This window comes from Oncorhynchus mykiss, chromosome 7 (assembly GCF_057628025.1).
Source record: "Oncorhynchus mykiss isolate SJ-2025 chromosome 7, ASM5762802v1, whole genome shotgun sequence".
Classification (NCBI taxonomy): domain Eukaryota; kingdom Metazoa; phylum Chordata; class Actinopteri; order Salmoniformes; family Salmonidae; genus Oncorhynchus; species Oncorhynchus mykiss.
In genome coordinates this window covers 17,592,806-17,615,000 of record NC_143028.1, presented here as the reverse complement: position 1 = coordinate 17,615,000, position 22,195 = coordinate 17,592,806, and the positions used below count along the sequence as shown (strand labels likewise).

At 43.2% G+C, this 22,195-nt stretch overlaps 1 protein-coding gene across 5 annotated transcripts in view; it reads left to right on the top strand.

The window, feature by feature from the left end:
• The window catches only part of stat1-2 (signal transducer/activator of transcription), a 30,346-nt gene extending 10,628 nt beyond the window's left edge, over positions 1-19,718 (top strand). For 2 of the 5 annotated variants that reach the window (XM_021608237.3, XM_090239496.1), the window contains exons 2-24: positions 417-544; positions 749-893; positions 1,081-1,176; positions 1,338-1,424; positions 1,561-1,639; positions 1,739-1,830; positions 2,744-2,895; positions 3,017-3,175; positions 6,556-6,648; positions 6,746-6,805; positions 6,917-7,028; positions 7,143-7,184; positions 7,508-7,591; positions 14,298-14,396; positions 14,591-14,726; positions 14,839-14,894; positions 15,007-15,098; positions 17,523-17,662; positions 17,754-17,942; positions 18,382-18,457; positions 18,607-18,727; positions 18,886-18,924; positions 19,310-19,718. In XM_021608237.3, coding sequence (XP_021463912.2) covers positions 417-544; positions 749-893; positions 1,081-1,176; positions 1,338-1,424; positions 1,561-1,639; positions 1,739-1,830; positions 2,744-2,895; positions 3,017-3,175; positions 6,556-6,648; positions 6,746-6,805; positions 6,917-7,028; positions 7,143-7,184; positions 7,508-7,591; positions 14,298-14,396; positions 14,591-14,726; positions 14,839-14,894; positions 15,007-15,098; positions 17,523-17,662; positions 17,754-17,942; positions 18,382-18,457; positions 18,607-18,727; positions 18,886-18,924; positions 19,310-19,336 — 2,304 coding nt within the window. In that variant the 3' untranslated portion in view covers positions 19,337-19,718. 5 annotated transcript variants of the gene reach the window in all.
• Positions 19,719-22,195: the final 2,477 nt, after the last annotated feature.

The window sequence follows — 22,195 nt, the reverse complement described above, 5'->3', positions numbered from 1 at the left end:
ATCCTAAGAATTTTGCTGAACTGAAACAGTTTTGTAAAGAGGAATGGTCCAAAATTCCTCCTGACTTTTGTGCAGGTCTTATCCGACTACAAAAACAAAATGTTAAGTTTATTGCTGCCAAAGGAGGGTCAACTAGTTATTAAATCCAAGGGTTCACATACTTTTCCCACCCTGCACTGTGAATGTTTACACGGTGGGTTCAATAAAGACATGAAAAAGTATAATCGCTTGTGTGTTATTAGTTTAAGCAGACTGTGTTTGTCTACTGTTGTGACTTAGATGAAGATCAGATCAAATTTTATGACCAATTTTTGCAGAAATCCAGGTAATTCCAAACGGTTTACATACTTTTTCTTGCCACTGTCGTTTATTTAATTGTCTCATTTAATAACTCACTGTTACTCCTCCTTGATCAGATGGCCCAGTGGTGCCAGCTGCAACTACTGGAGTCTAAATACCTGGAGCAAGTCGACCAGATCTATGATGACTCCTTCCCCATGGACATCAGACAGTACCTCAGCAAGTGGATTGAGAGCATCGATTGGTAAGCAGTGATGGGAGGAGAGAGTCTGCTGTATTTAGTGGATAAATAAACGTTCTATTCTACTATATTCGGTTCTCTTCCATTCTATTCTATTTTAGTGATGCTGAGACGCTGCTGTATAATGGATAAATAAAGATCTACTCTCTACTGTAGTCTATTCATACCCTTCATCTGATCTCTTCCCCTGTGATTGAAACTCTGTAGGGAAAATGTGGCTGTTCAGGACTCCTTAGCAACAGTACGTTTCCATGACCTCCTAGCCCAGCTGGATGACCAACACAGCCGCTTCGCACTGGAAAACAACTTCCTGCTACAACACAACATCCGCAAGATCAAGAGAAACCTCCAGGTGTAGTATTATCTCAGTTACATCTTTTCAGGACAGACCTTACTGCCAGTGGCCTTCCATACTTTATTGCTTGTATGTTACAGGAATGATCTATAATAACTTTTTTTTATTTTTTATTCTGGAAGTTATGACCCCAGTGTCTGCATGGTTTTTGGGGTTTGTGGTAATAAAGTACCCACTTTTCCAGGACCGCTTTCAGGAGGACCCCGTTCACATGGCCATGATCATCTCCAGAAACCTGAAGGAGGAGCAGAGGATTTTGGCTGCTGCCAAAAGCATAGAGGTGCCCTGCATGAACTGTATTGACATACATTGTAATTAGTAAAATCACCACACGTCTTTCTCTATCCGTGCTGTCAGATATTGTAGATGATACATAACTCTATATTGGAGTGTTTACATGCTTTAACTGTGCAGTTAAATGAACAGTATTTTCCTCTTCAGACCGACAGAGAAAACACACAGACCAGCATGGTTCTGGAGAAGCAAAAGCTGGACAACAAAGTCAAAGACATGAAAAACAAGGTTCAGGTGAGTTATCATTTCCATCATATACTAGATGTTGATTGTTTCCTGGTGGAACAGTTCCGTCAGTGATTTGCAGTACATGTTCATGCATGTCAGGTTTGCCATCTACCTGATCCAACGTGTTTATCTCACTTGCTAGGAAGCGGATCAGAATATAAAGTCTCTGGAATACCTTCAAGACGAGCGTGACTTTAAGGAAAATATTCTTAAGAACAGAGGTGAGGTGTTTTATTCTCAATCTGTAATAGATCATTTATTTACAGGTCTGTGTTTCATGTTTAGTCAGTAAGTGAATGTTTTTCCTTCTCCCACTTTAGAACATGAAATTAACGGGCTGACACCCAAACAGCTGGAACACGAGAAGCTGCAGATTGTAGAGATGTGTTTCAAGCTGAAGTTCAAGAGAGTGGTAAGAGGGGTCATGATGAGGTTAAAAAGTGACATTTTATCGTGACATTGTACTGTGAATGTTAACCGATTGTTTTCGCTTCAAGCACCACTAAAATTACATGTGTTCTAGTCATTCAGAAGATATGAGTTGAGACTAAAGGGGCTTTCATACCAAATTGGTTTGGTGTGTTTTTTCCAAACAAATTGGTTTGGTGCGTTTACCCCCTTAGTTCGGTTTGTTTGGACTGGTGTGAACACTATATCCGCGCTTGGGAGGGCACTAAACAATCCACAGTGGTTCGCTCAAAAAGGGTGGTCTCGGTCCAATTCAATTCATAATGTGGTGCGGTTCGCTGCAGATGAGAACTCAGTCAGCCAAAACACAGGAAAATAAGTTCCGCATTATTTTTGGTGGTTTGACTTGCAAGCATTTGATTTAATGCATGCAGCATCATCAGTGATATCTCTGAAACATTTTGGGGGTAGCAACGCATTTATGAGCGCATCCAATGCAGGTTAGGGGAGCCGGGGGGCTACACCGGGGGTATAGCTGAATATGGCCTATTCCCATTGCCGTTATAGCAGACATTGCGCTCTGTTTCCTCCTGCATGTTGTTGGAAGATTGGACACGCAATTGACGATTCATAATAATCATAGATGGATTTAACGATTTGGCATTTAAACAAATGACTTTTACGTACACATGGTTTTGTTGAGGAATTTTTGTTTGTTTGACATTTGGCAATGTGAAACCAGTCGGATCAAATGGGGGGAAAAGACAATGTAACAAATATAGTCGAACTATAGCTCAAAACTATATGTGAAAACGTGTATTATCCAGTAATAACCAGCCTGCTCACGTTGAAGAGTAGATAATAACTGTTCTTTATGTGCATGGACTTGCATGGACTTTACTTAATTTCCTCCACAGGAAGTGGTTGGCCAGTTGGCGGAGGTGCTCAACATGGCCGAGGCGGTCCAATCAGACTTGATCTCAGAGGAGCTGCCTGAGTGGAAGAAGAGGCAGCAGAGCTCCTGTATTGGAGGACCACCCAACGCATGTCTGGACCAACTGCAGAACTGGTGAGGAGACTAGTTCATTCTTTTGGGCATCTCTTGTCTGATTAAGCAAAAAGATGAATTTAGGAACCCAACAAAATAAAGTATTGTTCTTATTCTGCTTCATCTTCTTCTTCCCCTGTAGGTTCACAGCGGTGGCAGAAAGCCTGCAGCAGGTGAGGCAGCAGCTGAAGGAGCTCCAGGAACTAGAGCAGAAGTACACATACGACAACGACCCAATCAAACAGCAGAAAGGCTTCCTGGAGGGGCGGGCCCTGGCACTGTTCCGGAACCTCCTAGAACAGTAAGTGACACCACACTTGTATTCCAATGTTAAAGACCCATTCTGTGTTTTTCACAGGTGCATGCGGGACAAGGACATCCCAGTCGGCTGGGACAAGGACTTCCTAGCCGGCCAAACCCTCCCTTAACCCGGACGACACTAGCCAATTGTGCCCCGCCACATGGTTATCCCAGTCGCGGCCGGCAGTGACACAGCCCAGGCTCGAACCCGGGTCTATAGTGGCTGCCGATTTTGCAGGTTTTACTACTTACAAAGCATGTAGAGGTCTGTAATTTTTACAATCACATTGTATGATTTTTAAGTAATTAATTAGCATTTTATTGCATGACATAAGTATTTGATCACCTACCAACCAGTAAGAATTCCGGCTCTCACAGACCTGTTAGTTTTTCTTTAAGAAGCCCTCCTGTTCTCCACCCATTACCTGTATTAACTGCACCTGTTTGAACTTGTTACCTGAATAAAAGACACCTGTCCACACACTCAATCAAACAGACTCCAACCTCTCCACAATGGCCAAGACCAGAGAGCTGTGTAAAGACATCAGGGATAAAATTGTAGACCTGCACAAGGCTGGGATGGGCTACAGGACAATAGGCAAGTAGCTTGGTGAGAAGGCAACAACTGTTGGCGCAATTATTCGAAAATGGAAGAAGATCAAGATGACGGTCAATCACCCTCGGTCTGGGGCGCCATGCAAGATCTCACCTTGTGGGGCATCAATGATCATGAGGAAGGTGAGGGATCAGCCCAGAACTACACGGCAGGACCTGGTCAATGACCTGAAGAGAGCTGGGACCACAGTCTTAACGAAAACCATTAGTAACACACTACGCCGTCATGGATTGAAATCCTGCAGCGCATGCAAGGTCCCCCTGCTCAAGCCAGCGCATGTCCAGGCCCGTCTGAAGTTTGCCAATGACCATCTGGATGATCCAGAGGAGGAATGGGAGAAGGTCATGTGGTCTGATGAGACAAAAATAGAGATTTTTGGTCTAAACTCCACTCGCCGTGTTAGGAGGAAGAAGAAGGATGAGTACAACCCCAAGAACGCCATCCCACCCGTGAAGCATGGAGGTGGAAACATCATTCTTTGGGGATGGTCTTCTGCAAAGGGGACAGGACGACTGCACTGTATTGAGGGGAGGATGGATGGGGCCATGTATCGCAAGATCTTGGCCAACAACCTCCTTCCCTCAGTAAGAGCATTGAAGATGGGTCATGGCTGGGTCTTCCAGCATGACAACGACCCGAAGCATACAGCCAGGGCAACTGCATCTCAAGGTCCTGGAGTGGCCTAGCCAGTCTCCAGACCTGAACCCAATAGAAAATCTTTGGAGGGAGCTGAAAGTCCATATTGCCCAGCGACAGCGCCGAAACCTGAAGGATCTGGAGAAGATCTGTATGGAGGAGTGGGCCAAAATCCCTGCTGCAGTGTGTGCAAACCTGGTCAAGAACTACAGGAAATGTATGATCTCTGTAATTGCATACACAGGTTTCTGTACCAAATATTAAGTTCTGCTTTTCTGATGCATCACATACTTATGTCATGCAATAAAATGCAAATGAATGACTTAAAAATCATACAATGTGATTTTCTGTGAGATTCTGTCTCTCACAGTTGAAGTGTACCTATGATAAAAATTACAGACCTCTACATGCTTTGTAAGTAGGAAAACCTGCAAAATCGGCAGTGTATCAAATACTTGTTATCCCCACTGTATATACACTGCTCAAAAAAATTAAGGGAACACTAAAATAACACATCCTAGATCTGAATGAATTAAATATTCTTATTAAATACTTTTTTCTTTACATAGTTGAATGTGCTGACAACAAAATCACACAAAAATGATCAATGGAAATCAAATGTATCAACCCATGGAGGTCTGGATTTGGAGTCACACTCAAAATTAAAGTGGAAAACCACACTACAGGCTGATCCAACTTTGATGTAATGTCCTTAAAACAAGTCAAAATGAGGCTCAGTAATGTGTGTGGCCTCCACGTGCCTGTATGACCTCCCTACAACGCCTGGGCATGCTCCTGATGAGGTGGCGGATGGTGTCCTGAGGGATCTCCTCCCAGACCTGGACTAAAGCATCCGCCAACTCCTGGAGAGTCTGTGGTGCAACGTGCCGTTGGTGGATGGAGCGAGACATGATGTCCCAGATGTGCTCAATTGGATTCAGGTCTGGGGAACGGGTGGGCCAGTCCATAGCATCAATGCCTTCCTCTTGCAGGAACTGCTGACACACTCCAGCCACATGAGGTCTAGCATTGTCTTGCATTAGGAGGAACCCAGGGCCAACCGCACCAGCATATGGTCTCACAAGGGGTCTGAGGATCTCATCTCGGTACCTTATGGCTGTCAGGCGACCTCTGGCGAGCACATGGGGGGCTGTGCGGCCCCCCAAAGAAATGCCACCCCATACCATGACTGACCCACCGCCAAACCGGTCATGCTGGAGAATGTTGCAGGCAGCAGAACGTTCTCCACGGCGTCTCCAGACTGTCACGTCTGTCACATGTGCTCAGCGTGAACCTGCGTTCATCTGTGAAGAGCACAGGGCGCCAGTGGTGAATTTGCCAATCTTGGTGTTCTCTGGCAAATGCCAAACGTTCTGCATGGTGTTGGGCTGTAAGCACAACCCCCACCTGTGGACGTCATGCCCTCATACCACTCTCATGGAGTCTGTTTCTGACCGTTTGAGCAGACACATGCACATTTGTGGCCTGCTAGAGGTCATTTTGCAGGGCTCTGGCAGTGCTCCTCCTTGCACAAAGGCGGAGGTAGCGGTCCTGCTGCTGGGTTGTTGCCCTCCTCCTCCACGTCTCCTGATGTACTGGCCTCCATGCTCTGGACACTACGCTGACAGACACAGCAAACCTTCTTGCCACAGCTCGCATTGATGTTCCATCCTGGACGAGCTGCACTACCTGAGCCACTTGTGTGGGTTGTAGACTCCGTCTCATGCTACCACTAGAGTGAAAGCACCGGCAGCATTCAAAAGGGACCAAAACATCAGCCAGGAAGCATAGGAACTGAGAAGTGGTCTGTGGTTATCACCTGCAGAACCACTCCTTTATTGGGGGTGTCTTGCTAATTGCCTAGAATTTCCACCTGTTGTCTATTCCATTTGCACAACAGCATGTGACATTTATTGTCAATCAGTGTTGCTTCCTAAGTGGACAGTTTGATTTCACAGAAGTGTGATTGACTTGGAGTTACATTGTGTTGTTTAAGTGTTCCCTTTATTTTTTTGAGCAGTGTATATACATATACTGTATATTCTACCCATTTGTTCTTGAAGAATATCTAAATGCCTCTATAGAGTATATCACCTCAAAATTCCTTGTGTCTCTGTGGTGTGTCTTAGTTCCTTGGTGGTAGAGAGACAGCCCTGTATGCCCACACATCCACAGAGAACTCTGGTGCTGAAGACACAGGTGCAGTTCACTGTCAAGCTCAGGTAAGCACAAACACAACAGCACTGTAGTTCCTCCCATCTGTCGTTCCTATGGATCTGTCCAGACCTGGTTAAGTTTTGATTTGTATTTCCTCTCTAGATTTCTTGTGAAGCTCCCGGAATTCAACTATCAACTCAAAGTGAAAGCTTTGTTTGACAAGTAAGTAAAGGAGTGTGGTAGAATATGTTTGTGCGTTGTTATGCTCTTCTCTTGAATTTGTGATGTGAATACATAACTAAAGGGGGAATGCACATTGCGTTTTCTCTCCAGGGACGTTACAGAAAAGAAAGGGTTTCGTAAGTTTAACATATTGGGCACCAACACAAAAGTTATGAATATGGAGGAGTCAAATGGAAGCTTGGCTGCAGAGTTTCGGCACTTGGTATGTTTACACAATTTACAAATAGCATACTGCTTCTGAATGAGTTGTCCCAATTGTCCATTTGGACCTGCACTGTCATCACTCCTTACAGTTTATTCTCTGGTCTCAACACAGCAACTGAAAGAGCAGAAAGTAGCTGGCAACCGAACAAATGAGGTAAGAGACGACCTGCAGATTGATAGCTGGGTTGTATGACTGGCCTATAATGACAAGGTAATCGGTTACAGTCAGCTCATTCCGATAGATGTGAGTGCGTCCCGATAATATCTTCTTTCTCCTGAAGTGTGCGCTCGTTCGCCACTTCCCACAAATCTAAAAGCATTGAATTGGTATGGTTCGGAAGGAGTTTCCATCATATTTATTATACCAGTCATTTTCCTTTCAAATCAGGGAAGTGAACAAGTGCAGACTTTTGGAGGAAGGCGAGACAATTGGGACGTTAGCCCCTAATGTGTTGCTGTCTGACCGTGTTATTCCAGGGGCCTCTCATTGTGACAGAGGAGCTGCACTGCATCTGCTTTGAGTCGGAACTCAACCAGTCAGGTTTGGAAATCAAACTAGAGGTAAGTGATCTGCAATATAGTTCAGAAAGGAAACGCCAAGTAGAAATCTTTTTTATTTGACCATTTATTAAAGATTGAATAATGCAAGTCTTGGTCGAAATAGGCTTCTTCAGGGTAGCTCACTGCCCCAGCAAAGTGTCAATATATAAAATGACCTACAAACTATACCAATCCCCCAAAATGGCAGAACCATACACCAGACGACTATGTGTCGCTACTGCAGAAAGCGCCGTTGAGACATGATCAAATAGACCAGCTAAGTCATCCTACAATTACAAGACTATACTATGTGTGAATATCAACCATGTGTAGAATGCGCTGTGCAACACATGACTTACAGTTCTCATATGACACTGGGTACCCTCGCTTGAGGCAAGACGAGCTGTCATCTTAGTATCTACGTCCTATCTAACTAGCAACCGTAAGCAGTACGAACCCAACCGCCGTGGAGACGCACCGCCGGGTGCTCTCACTGAAACTACATGAGTAATCATCTGACGGGTCTACATAAAAATATCTCCTTATCGAACAAGCAAACTTAAGCAATATGAGCCGGTCAACAACCTGCAGCTACAATGCCTTCAGAAACTATTCAGACCCCTTGACTTTATTTGTTACGTTACAGCCTTATTCTAAAATTGTTTCAATTAAAAAACTGATACAGTGCCTTGCGAAAGTATTCAGCCCCCTTGAACTTTGCGACCTTTTGCCACATTTCAGGCTTCAAACATAAAGATATAAAACTGTATTTTTTTGTGAAGAATCAACAACAAGTGGGACACAATCATGAAGTGGAACGACATTTATTGGATATTTCAAACTTTTTTAACAAATCAAAAACTAAAAAATTGGGCGTGCAAAATTATTCAGCCCCCTTAAGTTAATACTTTGTAGCGCCACCTTTTGCTGCGATTACAGCTGTAAGTCGCTTGGGGTATGTCTCTATCAGTTTTGCACATCGAGAGACTGACATTTTTTCCCATTCCAGTTGGATGGAGAGCATTTGTGAACAGCAGTTTTCAGTTCTTTCCACAGATTCTTGATTGGATTCAGGTCTGGACTTTGACTTGGCCATTCTAACACCTGGATATGTTTATTTTTGAACCATTCCATTGTAGATTTTGCTTTATGTTTTGGATCATTGTCTTGTTGGAAGACAAATCTCCGTCCCAGTCTCAGGTCTTTTGCAGACTCCATCAGGTTTTCTTCCAGAATGGTCCTGTATTTGGCTCCATCCATCTTCCCATCAATTTTAACCATCTTCCCTGTCCCTGCTGAAGAAAAGCAGGCCCAAACCATGATGCTGCCACCACCATGTTTGACAGTGGGGATGGTGTGTTCAGGGTGATGAGCTGTGTTGCTTTTACGCCAAACATAACGTTTTGCATTGTTGACAAAAAGTTCAATTTTGGTTTCATCTGACCAGAGCACCTTCTTCCACATGTTTGGTGTGTCTCCCAGGTGGCTTGTGGCAAACTTTAAACAACACTTTTTATGGATATCTTTAAGAAATGGCTTTCTTCTTGCCACTCTTCCATAAAGGCCAGATTTGTGCAATATACGACTGATTGTTGTCCTATGGACAGAGTCTCCCACCTCAGCTGTAGATCTCTGCAGTTCATCCAGAGTGATCATGGGCCTCTTGGCTGCATCTCTGATCAGTCTTCTCCTTGTATGAGCTGAAAGTTTAGAGGGACGGCCAGGTCTTGGTAGATTTGCAGTGGTCTGATACTCCTTCCATTTCAATATTATCGCTTGCACAGTGCTCCTTGGGATGTTTAAAGCTTGGGAAATATTTTTGTATCCAAATCCGGCTTTAAACTTCTTCACAACAGTATCTCGGACCTGCCTGGTGTGTTCCTTGTTCTTCATGATGCTCTCTGCGCTTTTAACGGACCTCTGAGACTATCACAGTGCAGGTGCATTTATACGGAGACTTGATTACACACAGGTGGATTGTATTTATCATCATTAGTCATTTAGGTCAACATTGGATCATTCAGAGATCCTCACTGAACTTCTGGAGAGAGTTTGCTGCACTGAAAGTAAAGGGGCTGAATAATTTTGCACGCCCAATTTTTCAGTTTTTGATTTGTTAAAAAAGTTTGAAATATCCAATAAATGTCGTTCCACTTCATGATTGTGTCCCACTTGTTGTTGATTCTTCACAAAAAAAGACAGTTTTATATCTTTATGTTTGAAGCCTGAAATGTGGCAAAAGGTCGCAAAGTTCAAGGGGGCTGAATACTTTCGCAAGGCACTGTATGACAAGTATTCAGACCCTTTGCTCAGTACTTTTTCGAAGCACCTTTGGCAGCGATTACAGCATCAAGTCTTCTTGGGTAGGACGCTACAAACTTGGCACACCTGTATTTGGGGAGTTTCTCCCATTCTTCTCTGCAGATCCTCGCAAACTCTTGTCAGGTTGGATGGGGAACGTTGCTGCACAGCTATTTTCATGACTCTCCAGAGATGTTACAATCGGGCTCTGGCTGGGCCTCTCAAGGACATTCAGAGACTTGTCTTGAAGCCACTCCTGCGTTGTCTTGGCTGTGTGCTTAGGGTCGTTGTCTTGTTGGAAGCTGAGCCTTTGCCCCAGTCTGGGGTCCTGAGTGCTCTGGAGCAGGTTTTTATCAAGGATCTCTCTGTACTTTGCTCCGTTCATCCTTGCCTCGATCCTCGATCCACAACATGATGCTGCCACCACCATGCTTCAACGTAGGGATGGTGCCAGGTTTCCTCCAGATGTGACTCTTGGCATTCAGGCCAAAGAGTTCAATTTTCCCTTTAGTCAAACTCCAATTGGGCTGTCATGTGCCTTTTACTGAAGAGTGGCTTCCGTCTGGCCACGCTACTATAAAGGCCTGATTGGTGGAGTGCTGCAGAGATGGTTGTCCTTCTGGAAGTTGCCCCTAGCTCTACACAGGAACTCAATCAGATTCTTGGTCACCTCCCTGACCAAGACACTTCTCCCCTGATTGCTCAGTTTTGCCAGGCGGCCAGCTCTAGGAAGAGTCTTGGTGGTTCCAAACTTGAATGCACCTGAGCTCAATTTTGAGACTCATAGCAAAGGGTCTGAATACTTCTGTAAATAAGGGATTTCTGTTTTTATTTGTAATACTTTTGCAAAAAAATCTAAAACTGTTTTCGCTTTGTCATAGTTAAAGTGTACCTATGATGAAAATTACAGGCCTCTCTCATATTTTTAAGTGGGAGAACTTGCACAATTGGTGGCTGACTAAATACTTTTTTGCCCCACTGTATATTATAATATTTAATCAATTTTGGAATAAGGCTTTAACGTGACAATGTGGAAAAAGTCAAGGGGTCTGAATACTTTCCGAAGGCACTGCATATGGAATGTACTTTATATCAAGTAGCCAGCAAATACGGCAACATGTAGGCTATTGACCACGGCTGACTCCGTCATAGCAAACTTAATGAGGCACGGTACTGGCAGTTAAACTCATCGCAGTTTAGGAGCTCTCAACGACGAAGGATCCAGAGCCATGATTAGTTCCAGTATCTTGTCATCCGTTGCCAGCGTCAATGTTGAACAGAGGTTTGCCAGGTCCCGCCCGTGCGCAGTATCCAGGTAGCATAACATGAAAGAATTAGCATGGAACATCAGTCGTCGTCAGCAGAACTTAACAGTGCTTTGTCATCTCTTTCATCTAGGGGTGCCTTGCAAAAGTATTCATCCCCCTTGGCGTTTTTCCTATTTTGTTGCATTACAACCTGTAATTTAAATGGATTTTTATTTGGATTTCATGTAATGGACATACACAAAATGGTCAAAATTGGTGAAGTGAAATGTTAAAAAGTGCTTGTTTCAACAACAAAAAATGTAAATACAAAATGGAAAAGTGGTGCGTGCGTATGTATTCACCCCCTTTACTATGAAGCCCCTAAATAAGATCTGGTGCTACCAATTACCTTCAGAAGTCACATATTGAGTGAGACTGCACACAGGTGGACTTTATTTAAGTGTCACATGATCTCAGTATATATACACCTGTTCTGAAAGGCCACAGAGTCTGCAACACCACTAAGCAAGGGGCATCACCAAGCAAGCGACACTATGAAGACCAAGGAGCTCTCCAAACAGGTCAGGGACAAAGTTGTGGAGAAATACTGATCAGGGTTGGGTTATAAAAAAAATATCTGAAACTTTGAACATCCCACGGAGCACCGTTAAATACATGATTAAAAAATGAAAAGAATATGGCACCACAACAAACCGCCCACCAAAACTCACAGACCAGGCAAGGGGGGCATTAATCAGAGAGGCAACAAAGAGACCAAAGATAAACCTGAAGGAGTTGCAAAGCTCCACAGAGGAGAGTTGAGTATCTGTCCATAAGACCACACTCCACAGAGCTGGGCTTTACGGAAGAGTGGCGAGAAAAAAAGCCATTGCTTAAAGAAAGAATAAGCAAACACGTTTGGTGTTCACAAAAAGGCATGTGGGAGACTCTCCAAACATATGGAAGAAGGTAATCTGGTCAGATGAGACTAAAATTGAGCTTTTTGGCCATTTAGGAAAACGCTATGTCTGGTGCAAACCCAACACCTCTCATCACCCCGAGAACACAATGAAGCGTGATGGTGGCAGCATAATGCTGTGGGGATGTTTTTCATTGACAGGGACTGGGAAACAGGTCAGAATTGAAGGAATGGTGGATGGTGCTAAATACAGGGAAATTCTTGAGGGAAACCTGTTTCAGTCTTCTAGAGATTTGATACTGAGACCGAGGTTCACCTTCCAGCAGAACAATGACCCTAAGCATACTGCTACAGCAACACTTGAGTGGTTTAAGGGGAAACATTTGAATGTCTTGGAATGGCCTAGTCAAAGCCTAGACCTCAATCCAATTGAGAATCTGTGTTATGACTTAAAGATTGCTGTACACCAGCGGAACCCATTCAACTTGAAGGAGCTTTTGCCTTGAAGAATGGGCAAGAATCCCAGTGGTTAGATGTGCCAAGCTTATAGAGACATACGTCAAGAGACTTGCAGCTGTAATTGCTGCAAAAGGTGGCTCTACAAAGTATTGACTTTGGGGGGGTGAATAGTTATTTAGTTATTTATTTAAATATTTTCCATCTTCAAAGTGGTAGGAATGTTGTTTAAATCAAATGATACAAACCCCCCCCAAAAAATATATTTTAATTCCAGGTTGTAACAACAAAATAGGAAAAATGCCTTGGGGGGTGAATACTTTTCGCAAGTCACTGTATGAGAGTACGGTTAACATGCGAGTGTCCACAATGCAAACAATACTTAGGAGATCATGCAAGATTAAAGGGAAGGAACATTTGAGTGTATTTCACACTGAAGAACCCTTTAAGCCATCATACGGACCGCCTCTGGAAAAGTGCAATGCAACTACAACACTTTTGCCTTAACTTAGACTCAAACTTGTGTTACTGAGAGAGGAGAGATACGCTTCTCCGTAGGCAATGACAGTAGCGGTACGATTGATCCTGATTAGGCTACGCACATAACATAAAACATGCAGTATACTAACAACCCCCTAAAACCGCAACTAAACGGTAGCTATGTGTAACCACGTGTACCATTTCATTTGCCTGCTACATCTAGCAGTAGCTGATGTGTCTGGTGCATGCACAGAAGTGAGAGTGACATGACTATCTAAAACCTAGGTCTACAATAAGTTCTACCTGAGCTGATGGCTATGTCTAACGTATATTCCGCTAAGCCCTGAGAGAAGATCGATGATGACCTGATAACAAGAAGAGATAGACCAAATAGATGTTGAAATATGCCTGCATATTAGTTTGCTCGGAACAGAAGCTGCAGGTATAGCTATAATTGCACACTATTTCAGACCTGCACGTTAAATTGAGTGTTTTTAGCTAAAATGTATAAAGAAAGGTTCCAGAATGATAAACCTAGTCAGAATATGTACGAAATTGTAAGTGTGACTGCCGGGGCAAGTCACACTAGCTAATGTGACTGGAAGACACCGTAAATGTATAGCTGATACTACAGTGTCTTGCAGCGGTCTGGTGTCCCGCTCGACACATAATAGGCTACTATCTAGATTGATTGCTGCACTAAACAAATTAGCGGCCACTTAAGACCAAATACTATCAAATCGCCGTGATGAGCACCATCTTGCTCATGTCATCAAGAAAACATTCGTACTCGCTGTATATCGACCCATAAAGGCTAGTGTAGGCTACTTCCTCCTGTATGGGCGAGCAGATTTCTCTGTGATGGGGTGTGTTAACCGAGCGCACAGACTCTGCCCGAAGCTGGCATTGGAAACAAACAAAAGTATACAATACTTTAGCTAGTTGTAACCGCTATTGACAACAGTAGAGCGGCGACGTGGATTGATCCTCACAGTCAGTGACATCCTCTCAGCAGCCAGACGTGCCACTTGAGCATATTGAATGATGCGGGCGGGGTTCAACCACAGCTAGCGAGCATTCGCAAAGACAATTCATATCAGAAAACCGCAGTACAGCGAGAAACGTCTAGTCACAGCAGCAGCGTCAATGCAGCAAAAGAAGCAAACGCATACTAGCAATCAAAGCTGAGGACGGGCACTCAGGTTCACTATCTGAACTGGCTTCGCTTTATACTAGGTCTGCACTCCCATTTTCATGAGATCCAACAGCACTCTGACCTAATTTCATTCGACGTTGACTTTCTCTGGCCTCTGGTCCTTCTTAGACCATCTCCCTGCCCATCGTGGTCATCTCCAACGTCAGCCAGCTGCCCAGTGGCTGGGCCTCCATCCTGTGGTACAACATGCTGACCAGCGAGCCCAAGGTGGAGTACAGTGCCTTCATTTCATTTAACCTTTATTTATACTTCATTTATTTGCATTGAGATCAAATCTCATTGCAAGAGAGACCTGTTCAGAAGGCCCACCCATTAGCCAGTCTAAATCAGATCAACAATTGACAGTACACAAACGCACTGCTCTCCTTTTATGTCTTGCTCGTTTCCCTGGTCTGTCCCAGAACCTGAAGTTCTTCCTGAGCCCTCCTGTAGCGTCCTGGGGTCAGCTGTCCGAGGTGCTGAGCTGGCAGTTCTCCTCTGTCACCAAGAGGGGACTCAATGAAGAGCAGCTAGGCATGCTGGCCGACAAACTACTGGGTGAGTCATGATGGGGGATTGGCTTGTGTTATGTTATCATACTTCTAATAATGTTATTAGTTGATTTACAAAATCCCTATATTTGGATGATGAGGTAAACATTTTCTAACAGGCCAGAAAGCACAGAGGAATCCTGAGGGCCTTATCCCCTGGACCAAGTTCTGTAAGGTAGGTGACTACAATATATACAGAATACAACATCTTTACAGTTCACAGACACAACAATATAGAAGGACCTAGTAATCCATCTAGACATCTGAAAACAAATTGTCTACTGTAGAGTCTCAGTGAGAAGAGCTTTCCCTTCTGGCTGTGGATCGAAGCTATCCTGGATCTCATCAAGAGACACCTGCTGTCCCTGTGGAACGATGGGTGAGTTATTTCATTACCAGTCGGTTGAACATTATCGGAGAGTTGGCAGAATGGTATCTATAGCTTGCCGCAACAGACTTCATTCTGTTAGAGCTGCATCTGCAAAATTTCTCAGCACAAAAGCAAACAATTACACTGTTAAGCTCTAATTAGTTGAGGAACGTTCAATTCAGTTCTCTTATGTCGAGGCAGAGTTGCTTTAATAACTGGTCGAGGGATTTGGTAACAACAACATTGAGTCACCATCAGTCGATTCTTGTAAAAATGGAAGAAGTCGGTGTTTGTATTCAATAAAAGTTTGTATTAAAAGTATGAATTTCAGCAACCCGCTGAAGGACCACAGCTGTTTTGGACAAACGTACGTGATCAACAAAGGAGATGATTGTGGACAACAGGAAAAGGAGGACCAAGCACGCCCCCATTCTCATCGATGGGGCTGTAGTGGAGCAGGTTGAGAGCTTCAAGTTCCTTGGCGTCCACATCACCAACAAACTAACATGGTCCATGCACACTAAGACAGTCGTGAAGAGGGCACAACAAAACCTATTCCACCTCAGGAGACTGAAAAGATTTGGCATGGATCCTCAGATCCTCAAAAGGTTCAACAACTGCACCATCGAGAGCATCCTGACGGGTTGCATCACTGCCTGGTATGGAAACTGCTCGGCCTCCGATCGCAAGGCACTACAGAGGGTAGTGCGTACGGCCCAGTACATCACCGGTGCTAAGCTTCTTGCCATCCAGAACCTCTATACCAGGCTGTGACTATAATCGAAGAGAATTGTCTTGGTAGATAATGTGGTCTGCATTTGATTGTAAGGAATTCTAGGTCAGGTGAACAAAAGGACTTAAGTTCCTGTATGTTGTTATGGTCACACCATGAGTCGTTAATCATAAGGCATACACCCCCGCCCTTCTTACCAGAGAGTTGTTTGTTTCTGTTGGTGCGATGCGTGAAGAAACCGGGTGGTTGTACCGACTCTGACAACGTATCCCGAGTGAGCCATGTTTCCATAAAACAGAGAATGTTACAATCTCTGATGACTCTCTGGAAGGCAACTCGTGCCCTAATTTCGTCCACCTTGTTGTCTAGAGAATGGACATTCGCAAGTAATATGCTCGGAAGCGGTGTATGGTGTGCTCGCCTTCTCAGTCTGACCAGTAGGCCGCTCCGTCTGCCTCTCCTGCGGCGACCGCGTTGTTTTGGATCGGCCTCTGGGATAAGATCCAGGGAGGAGGTCCGAACAAAAGGATCTGCTTCAGGAAAGTTGTATTCCTGGTCGTAATGTTGGTAAGTTTTATATCCAATAGTTCTTCCCGGCTGTATGAAATAACACTTGAGATTTTCTGGGCTAACAATGTAAGAAATAATACATAAAAAAAACTAAGGACCTGAAGCAAGCCAACCATCTCTGTTGGCGCCATCAGCCCTTGTATGATGGTGCCAACAGAGATGGTCAGCCTGCTTCAGAGGACTTGTAAGTAAGCATTTGACTGTATGTGACAAATAAAATTTGATTTGATAAAACCAAGATTGAACTCTTTGGCCTGAATGCCAAGCGTCACGTCTGGAGGAAACCTGGCACCGGTGAAGCATGGTGGTGGCAGCATCATGCTGTGGGGATGTTTTTCAGTGGCAGGGACTGGGAGACTAGTCAGGATGGAGAGAAAGATGAACAGAGCAAAGTACAGAGAGATTATTGATGAAAACCTTCTCCAGAGCGCTCAGGACCTGAACCGGAGAGACTGGAGAGACTTGAAAATAGCTGTGCAATGACACTCCCCATCCAACACGACAGAGCATGAGAGGATTTGCAGAGAAGAATGGGAGAAACTCCCCAAATACAGGTGTGCCAAGCTTGTAGCATCATACCCAAGAAGACTCGAGGCTATAATCGTATCCAACGGTGCTTCAGCAAAGTACTGAGTAAAGGGTCTGAATACATTTTTTTATTTGTAATAATTTCTAATAACCTGTTTCTGCTTTGTCATTATTATAAAAAAAAAATGTTTTATGAAACTTTATTTAACCTGGCAAGTCAGTTAAGAACACATTCTTATTTACAATGACTGCCTACCGGGGAACAGTGGGTTAACTGCCTTGTTCATGGGCAGAATGACAGATTTTTACCTTGTCAGCTCCAGGATTCGATCCAGCAACCTTTCTGTTACTGGCCCAACCCTCTAACCACTAGGCTACCTGCCGCCCCATTATGAGGTAGATTGATGATGAAAAAAACAATTTAATCCATTATAGTATAAGGCTTTAACGTAACAAAATGTGGAAAAAGTCAAGGGGTTTGAATACTTTCCAAATGCACTGTACATTTACAGAATTGTTGAACAATGTGAATTTCCCCTGTCAAATAAACATAATATAAAGTGAAGAAATGTTGTTTATTCTCTTGTTCTCTCCCACTACAGTTGCATCCTGGGCTTTGTGAGTAAGGAGAGGGAGAAGGCCATGCTGACTGGGAAGTGTCCAGGCACGTTCCTGCTGCGCTTCAGTGAGAGTAGCAGAGACGGAGCCATCACATTCACTTGGGTGGAACACGACCTATACGGTGAGTCTGTGAAAACACACACACACACACAGCAGCCCTGTAGGCAATTCCAATTAAAAGGTTGATATATTTTGATGTGTGTGTTTCGCAGATAAGCCTGTATTCCATGCAGTGGAGCCCTACACCAAGAAGGAGCTGTCTGCCGTCTCTCTGCCTGACATCATCCGAACCTACAAGGTGATGGCAGCTGAGAACATCCCAGAGAACCCACTCCGTTTCCTCTACCCAGACATCCCCAAAGACAAGTCCTTCGGGAAGTACTACACCAGGGCCTCCGAGGGTAAGCAGCCAGCGACCCACTGTTTCAATCCCCTGAATATTATAATAAATAGTATATGCCATTTAGCGGACGCTTTTATCCAAAGCGACTTAGTCATACGTGTATACATTTTACTTATGGTTGGTCCCGAAATAAAGAAGCATTACTGAAATCTACTTCCATTGTCCCACAAAGAGTGGCTGAAAATTCTTCTCTCTTCAGTTTGCTCCTCAATCGTGCACCTTGGTAGCAATAGTGCTATTTTTGATTTACACAAAGCCCCTGTAAGGATCCGGATGTCTGTTTGGTAGACCATTGGGGTTGTGTTTTATGGCCAACCTCTGAATCATTTTTCTCCTGTATAGCGTTGAACGACCATAGGAGTTGGCTATAAACCACAAACAGATCTGGGACAAGTGGTCTTTATATCACTCTTCCACCATTTTGTTTTCTTTTTCAGCATCGGAGCCCATGGATGTGGAGGGTTCCAGCGTCACAGGATACATGAAGACAGAACTCATATCAGTGTCCGAAGTGTAAGTCTAGAGTACCCTTCATAATACTCCATATTCATTTCGTTAAAGGTGAAGATGCCATAAATAATGTATTTGTATTTTCCACTGTAGTCTGGTTTGAGTATGAGTTGACAATCTGACTTAACTGTTGTTTTCACAATGTGTTCTAGTCACCCGTCTAGACTGCAAGACAACATGATGCCCATGTCGCCAGACGTGTTCGGAGAGCTGAAGAGGAGCGTTGCACCAGTGCTCCAGTGTTGGAGTAGTCCTAAGGATATTGATGCTGTGGTGAGTCAAACTTTCCCTCTGGTGTTTAAAAAAACTTTATTCTATTCAATTGCAGTCTGATGCCAAAAACTAAGAATTGATGAACAATGCCATCATTTGCGAATAAGTCTCTTGCATTTCTCGTCCATTATTGTTCTTTATCACACTACTTGCCTCAGGCGTCTGATCTCAGAGAGTTTTTAGCTGAAGACTTTCAGGTATTGTGAATGGTGCCCCTTTCTCCGAATAAGCATGTCTTTGTTAGTAATAACAGGCTGTGGGTGACGTTTCAATTGTGCAAAATAATCACTGCTGCTGGCAAACCGTACCTACTGTAGTAACTTATAGTACCACGTGCAGTACAACTGTTTTGTGTTTTCAGCATGGGGCTCATGTATGCATGATTGTCTGTAGTGTGCTAAATTTCCTGACCAGTAGGCAACATCCTCAAAAAATGCTTTAATCCCTTGAGATTGAATTTGTAATACGCACATTCATTCCAATGTCATCATGATGGCATTTATTTTGTGCCTCTGACCAATGGTAGTTTTGCATCCATTAAAGACATTTTGCTCATATTGATGTTTTTATCATCCTCTGTAGATGACACCTGACTCGGACTGCAACTGAGCCAACAGACATGTGGGACCAGATCTTTTAGTCCAGGAAATGTTTTACACTGAAGCCTATTTCATTCTCATCCTTTACTCTCCTTGAGCTTCAGTAGTCACGTTTCAGAACAAATACTTTTGTACCGAGTCAGTTTAGAAATATACATTATATATATATATTACACTTTACTAAACTGGAAACAATTCATAATTTAGTGATATGTATAAACTTAAAGCACTTAACTACATTGCCTTTAGAAGGTATTCCCACACGTTGTTGTGTTACAGCCTGAATATAAAATTGATTAAATTGATATTTTTGTGTTACTGGTTTACACACCCTATCCTGTAATCTCAAAGTGGAATTGTTTTTACAAATGAATAAAAAATGAAAAAATGAATGATGTCTTGAGTCAATAAGGATTCAACCCCTTTGTTTTGGCAAGCCTAAATAAGTTCAGGAGTAAAAATGTGCATAATAAGTTGCATGGACTCACTGTGTGTTTAACATTCATTTTGAAGGACTACCGCATGTCTGTGTCTGTAAGGTCTTTCAGTTGAGAAGTGAATATCATCCAGATTCAACCACAAATGTAACGGTGTACACTGAGAGTCGGGAAAGCAAGATCAGGGAGTGACTACATTTGAATAAATAAATGAACAAAACACGACCAGCACACCGACATGAAACAAACAATGATGACTGGGGAAGAAACCAAAGGGATGACATATAGGGCAGGTAATCAAGGAGGTGATGGAGCCCAGGTGAGTGTCGTTATGCACGTACCGCTGGTGACAGGTGTGCGCCATAACGAGCAGCCTGGTGACCTAGAGGCCGGAAAGGGAGCACACGTGACAACGATGCCTTGCAAAGAAGGGCAACCTATTGGTAGATAAGTTTAAAAAAATGACATTTGAATATCCCTTTGAGCATAGTGAAGTTATTAATTACACTTTGGATGGCGTATCAATACACCTAGTCACTACAAAGATACAGAAGTCCTTTCTAACTCGGAGAGGAAGGAAACTGCTCAGGGATTTCAATGTGAGGGCAATGAGTATTTTAAAACAGAATTTAATGGCTGTGATAGGAGAACTGAGGATGGATCAACACCATTGTAGTTACTCTACTATACTAATCTACATGACAGCCAAAAGAAGGAAGCTTGTACAGAATAACAGAATAAAAAATATTAGAATAGTAGATAATGGAACTGCAAAGAAAATGGCAAAGAAATTAACTTTTTGTCCTGAATACAAAGTGTTATGTTTGGGGCAAATCCAACACAACACATCACTGAGTACCACTCTTCATATTTTTAAGCATGGTGATGGCTGCATCATGTTATGGGTGTGCTTGTCATCGGCAAGGAGTAGGGAGTTTTACCAAGACAGCATTGAATGTTCCTGAGTGACCTAGTTACAGTTTAGACTGAAAATAATTAGGTTGACCTGCACCTACACAGATAAACAATATAAACACTCATACATATTATGCTTCTTGTGCAACAGGGACTGGGGAGACAAATCCAATGAAAGCAACACTGAACACTTGAGTTATTCCATATGAGTTATTCAATAGCAATATCTGTTACGGTGAGTGAATGAGGACCCAAAAGCGAACTAACTTAAACAGAGCTTCTTTAATAACCAAACATAGGTAGGCTCAGATAGACCGGCAGATTCCGACAGGACAGGACAAGGTTACAGCAAACATGACGATAGTCTGGCTCAGGCATGAAACACAACAAACAAGAATCCGACAAGGACAGGAACAAAAACAGAGAGAGATATAGGGACCTAATCAGAGGGAAAAAGGGAACAGGTGGGAAACGGGGTGAATGGGTAGTTAGGAGGAGACAAGGCACAGCTGGGGGAAAGAGGGGGAGAAAAGGTAACCTAACAACGACCAGCAGAGGGAGACAGGGTGAAGGGAAAGGACAGAAACACACAACATGACAATACATGACAATATCATATTCATTCATCAAATCACAAGTAAGTTGCCTTTAATACTGGAAGCATTAACTAACAATGACCAAGAATGCAACTAGAGGGAGGCACAGATCACGAGTGGTACCAAATGCTTATGTCCCTATACAACAAGCCAGAGCAGAGGTCACCATCGAAAGTTTTTGTCAATTCTGTAGTTCTAGTTTAAACCAAACACCATGCAACTGTATCAAAACAAAACAAAAAATTGGAAATGGTTTCATTTCCTTTTTCCTCAAACCAATAAACTACCTCAAAATTATTTCCTTTTTTCCAATCTTTCATGTTTGGCCCCTAGTACAGACGTAGTCGGCGGCTCTCACATCTTCTTCATTGACTGTGAGAGAAAGTTTTGTCTTCTCGCCTGTATAACAGGATCACTTTGTCATTGTGGGTGTTTACTGTGCTATGAAACCTGGCCTTTGTTGCCATCAAAACAAGTCCCTCAGGGCATTGTTTGGATTGCGGGTTATGTCAATGTTAGCTCCATGGCTGCTGAGTAAATAAGGGTAGCGCACAATATTTTAACCATAAGATAAAGTTCCTTGTTTGTGTCACCATAATTCTTTTAAATCTTTTAAGGAAAACTTAATTTGCCCAACAGTTTGCTTCAATGGATTATTATCAGTTTCACAGATGATTAAAATACAATTGAAAGCAAGTTTATTTAATGGGTTTATACACATTACAATGTCAAATACATGAATGTTGTAGATTGTTATTGGGTCAAGGTAATTCAGAAAATCATGGCTGAATTTCACTTTGAGAGGGAAGTGTATTACTCTTACTCTTCAGTGCCTCTTGTGGCGATGCCCATGGCCTTCTCCATGACCATGACCACTACCATGACCATGGTGGTCTCTACCATCTCTACCTCTGTGGTCTG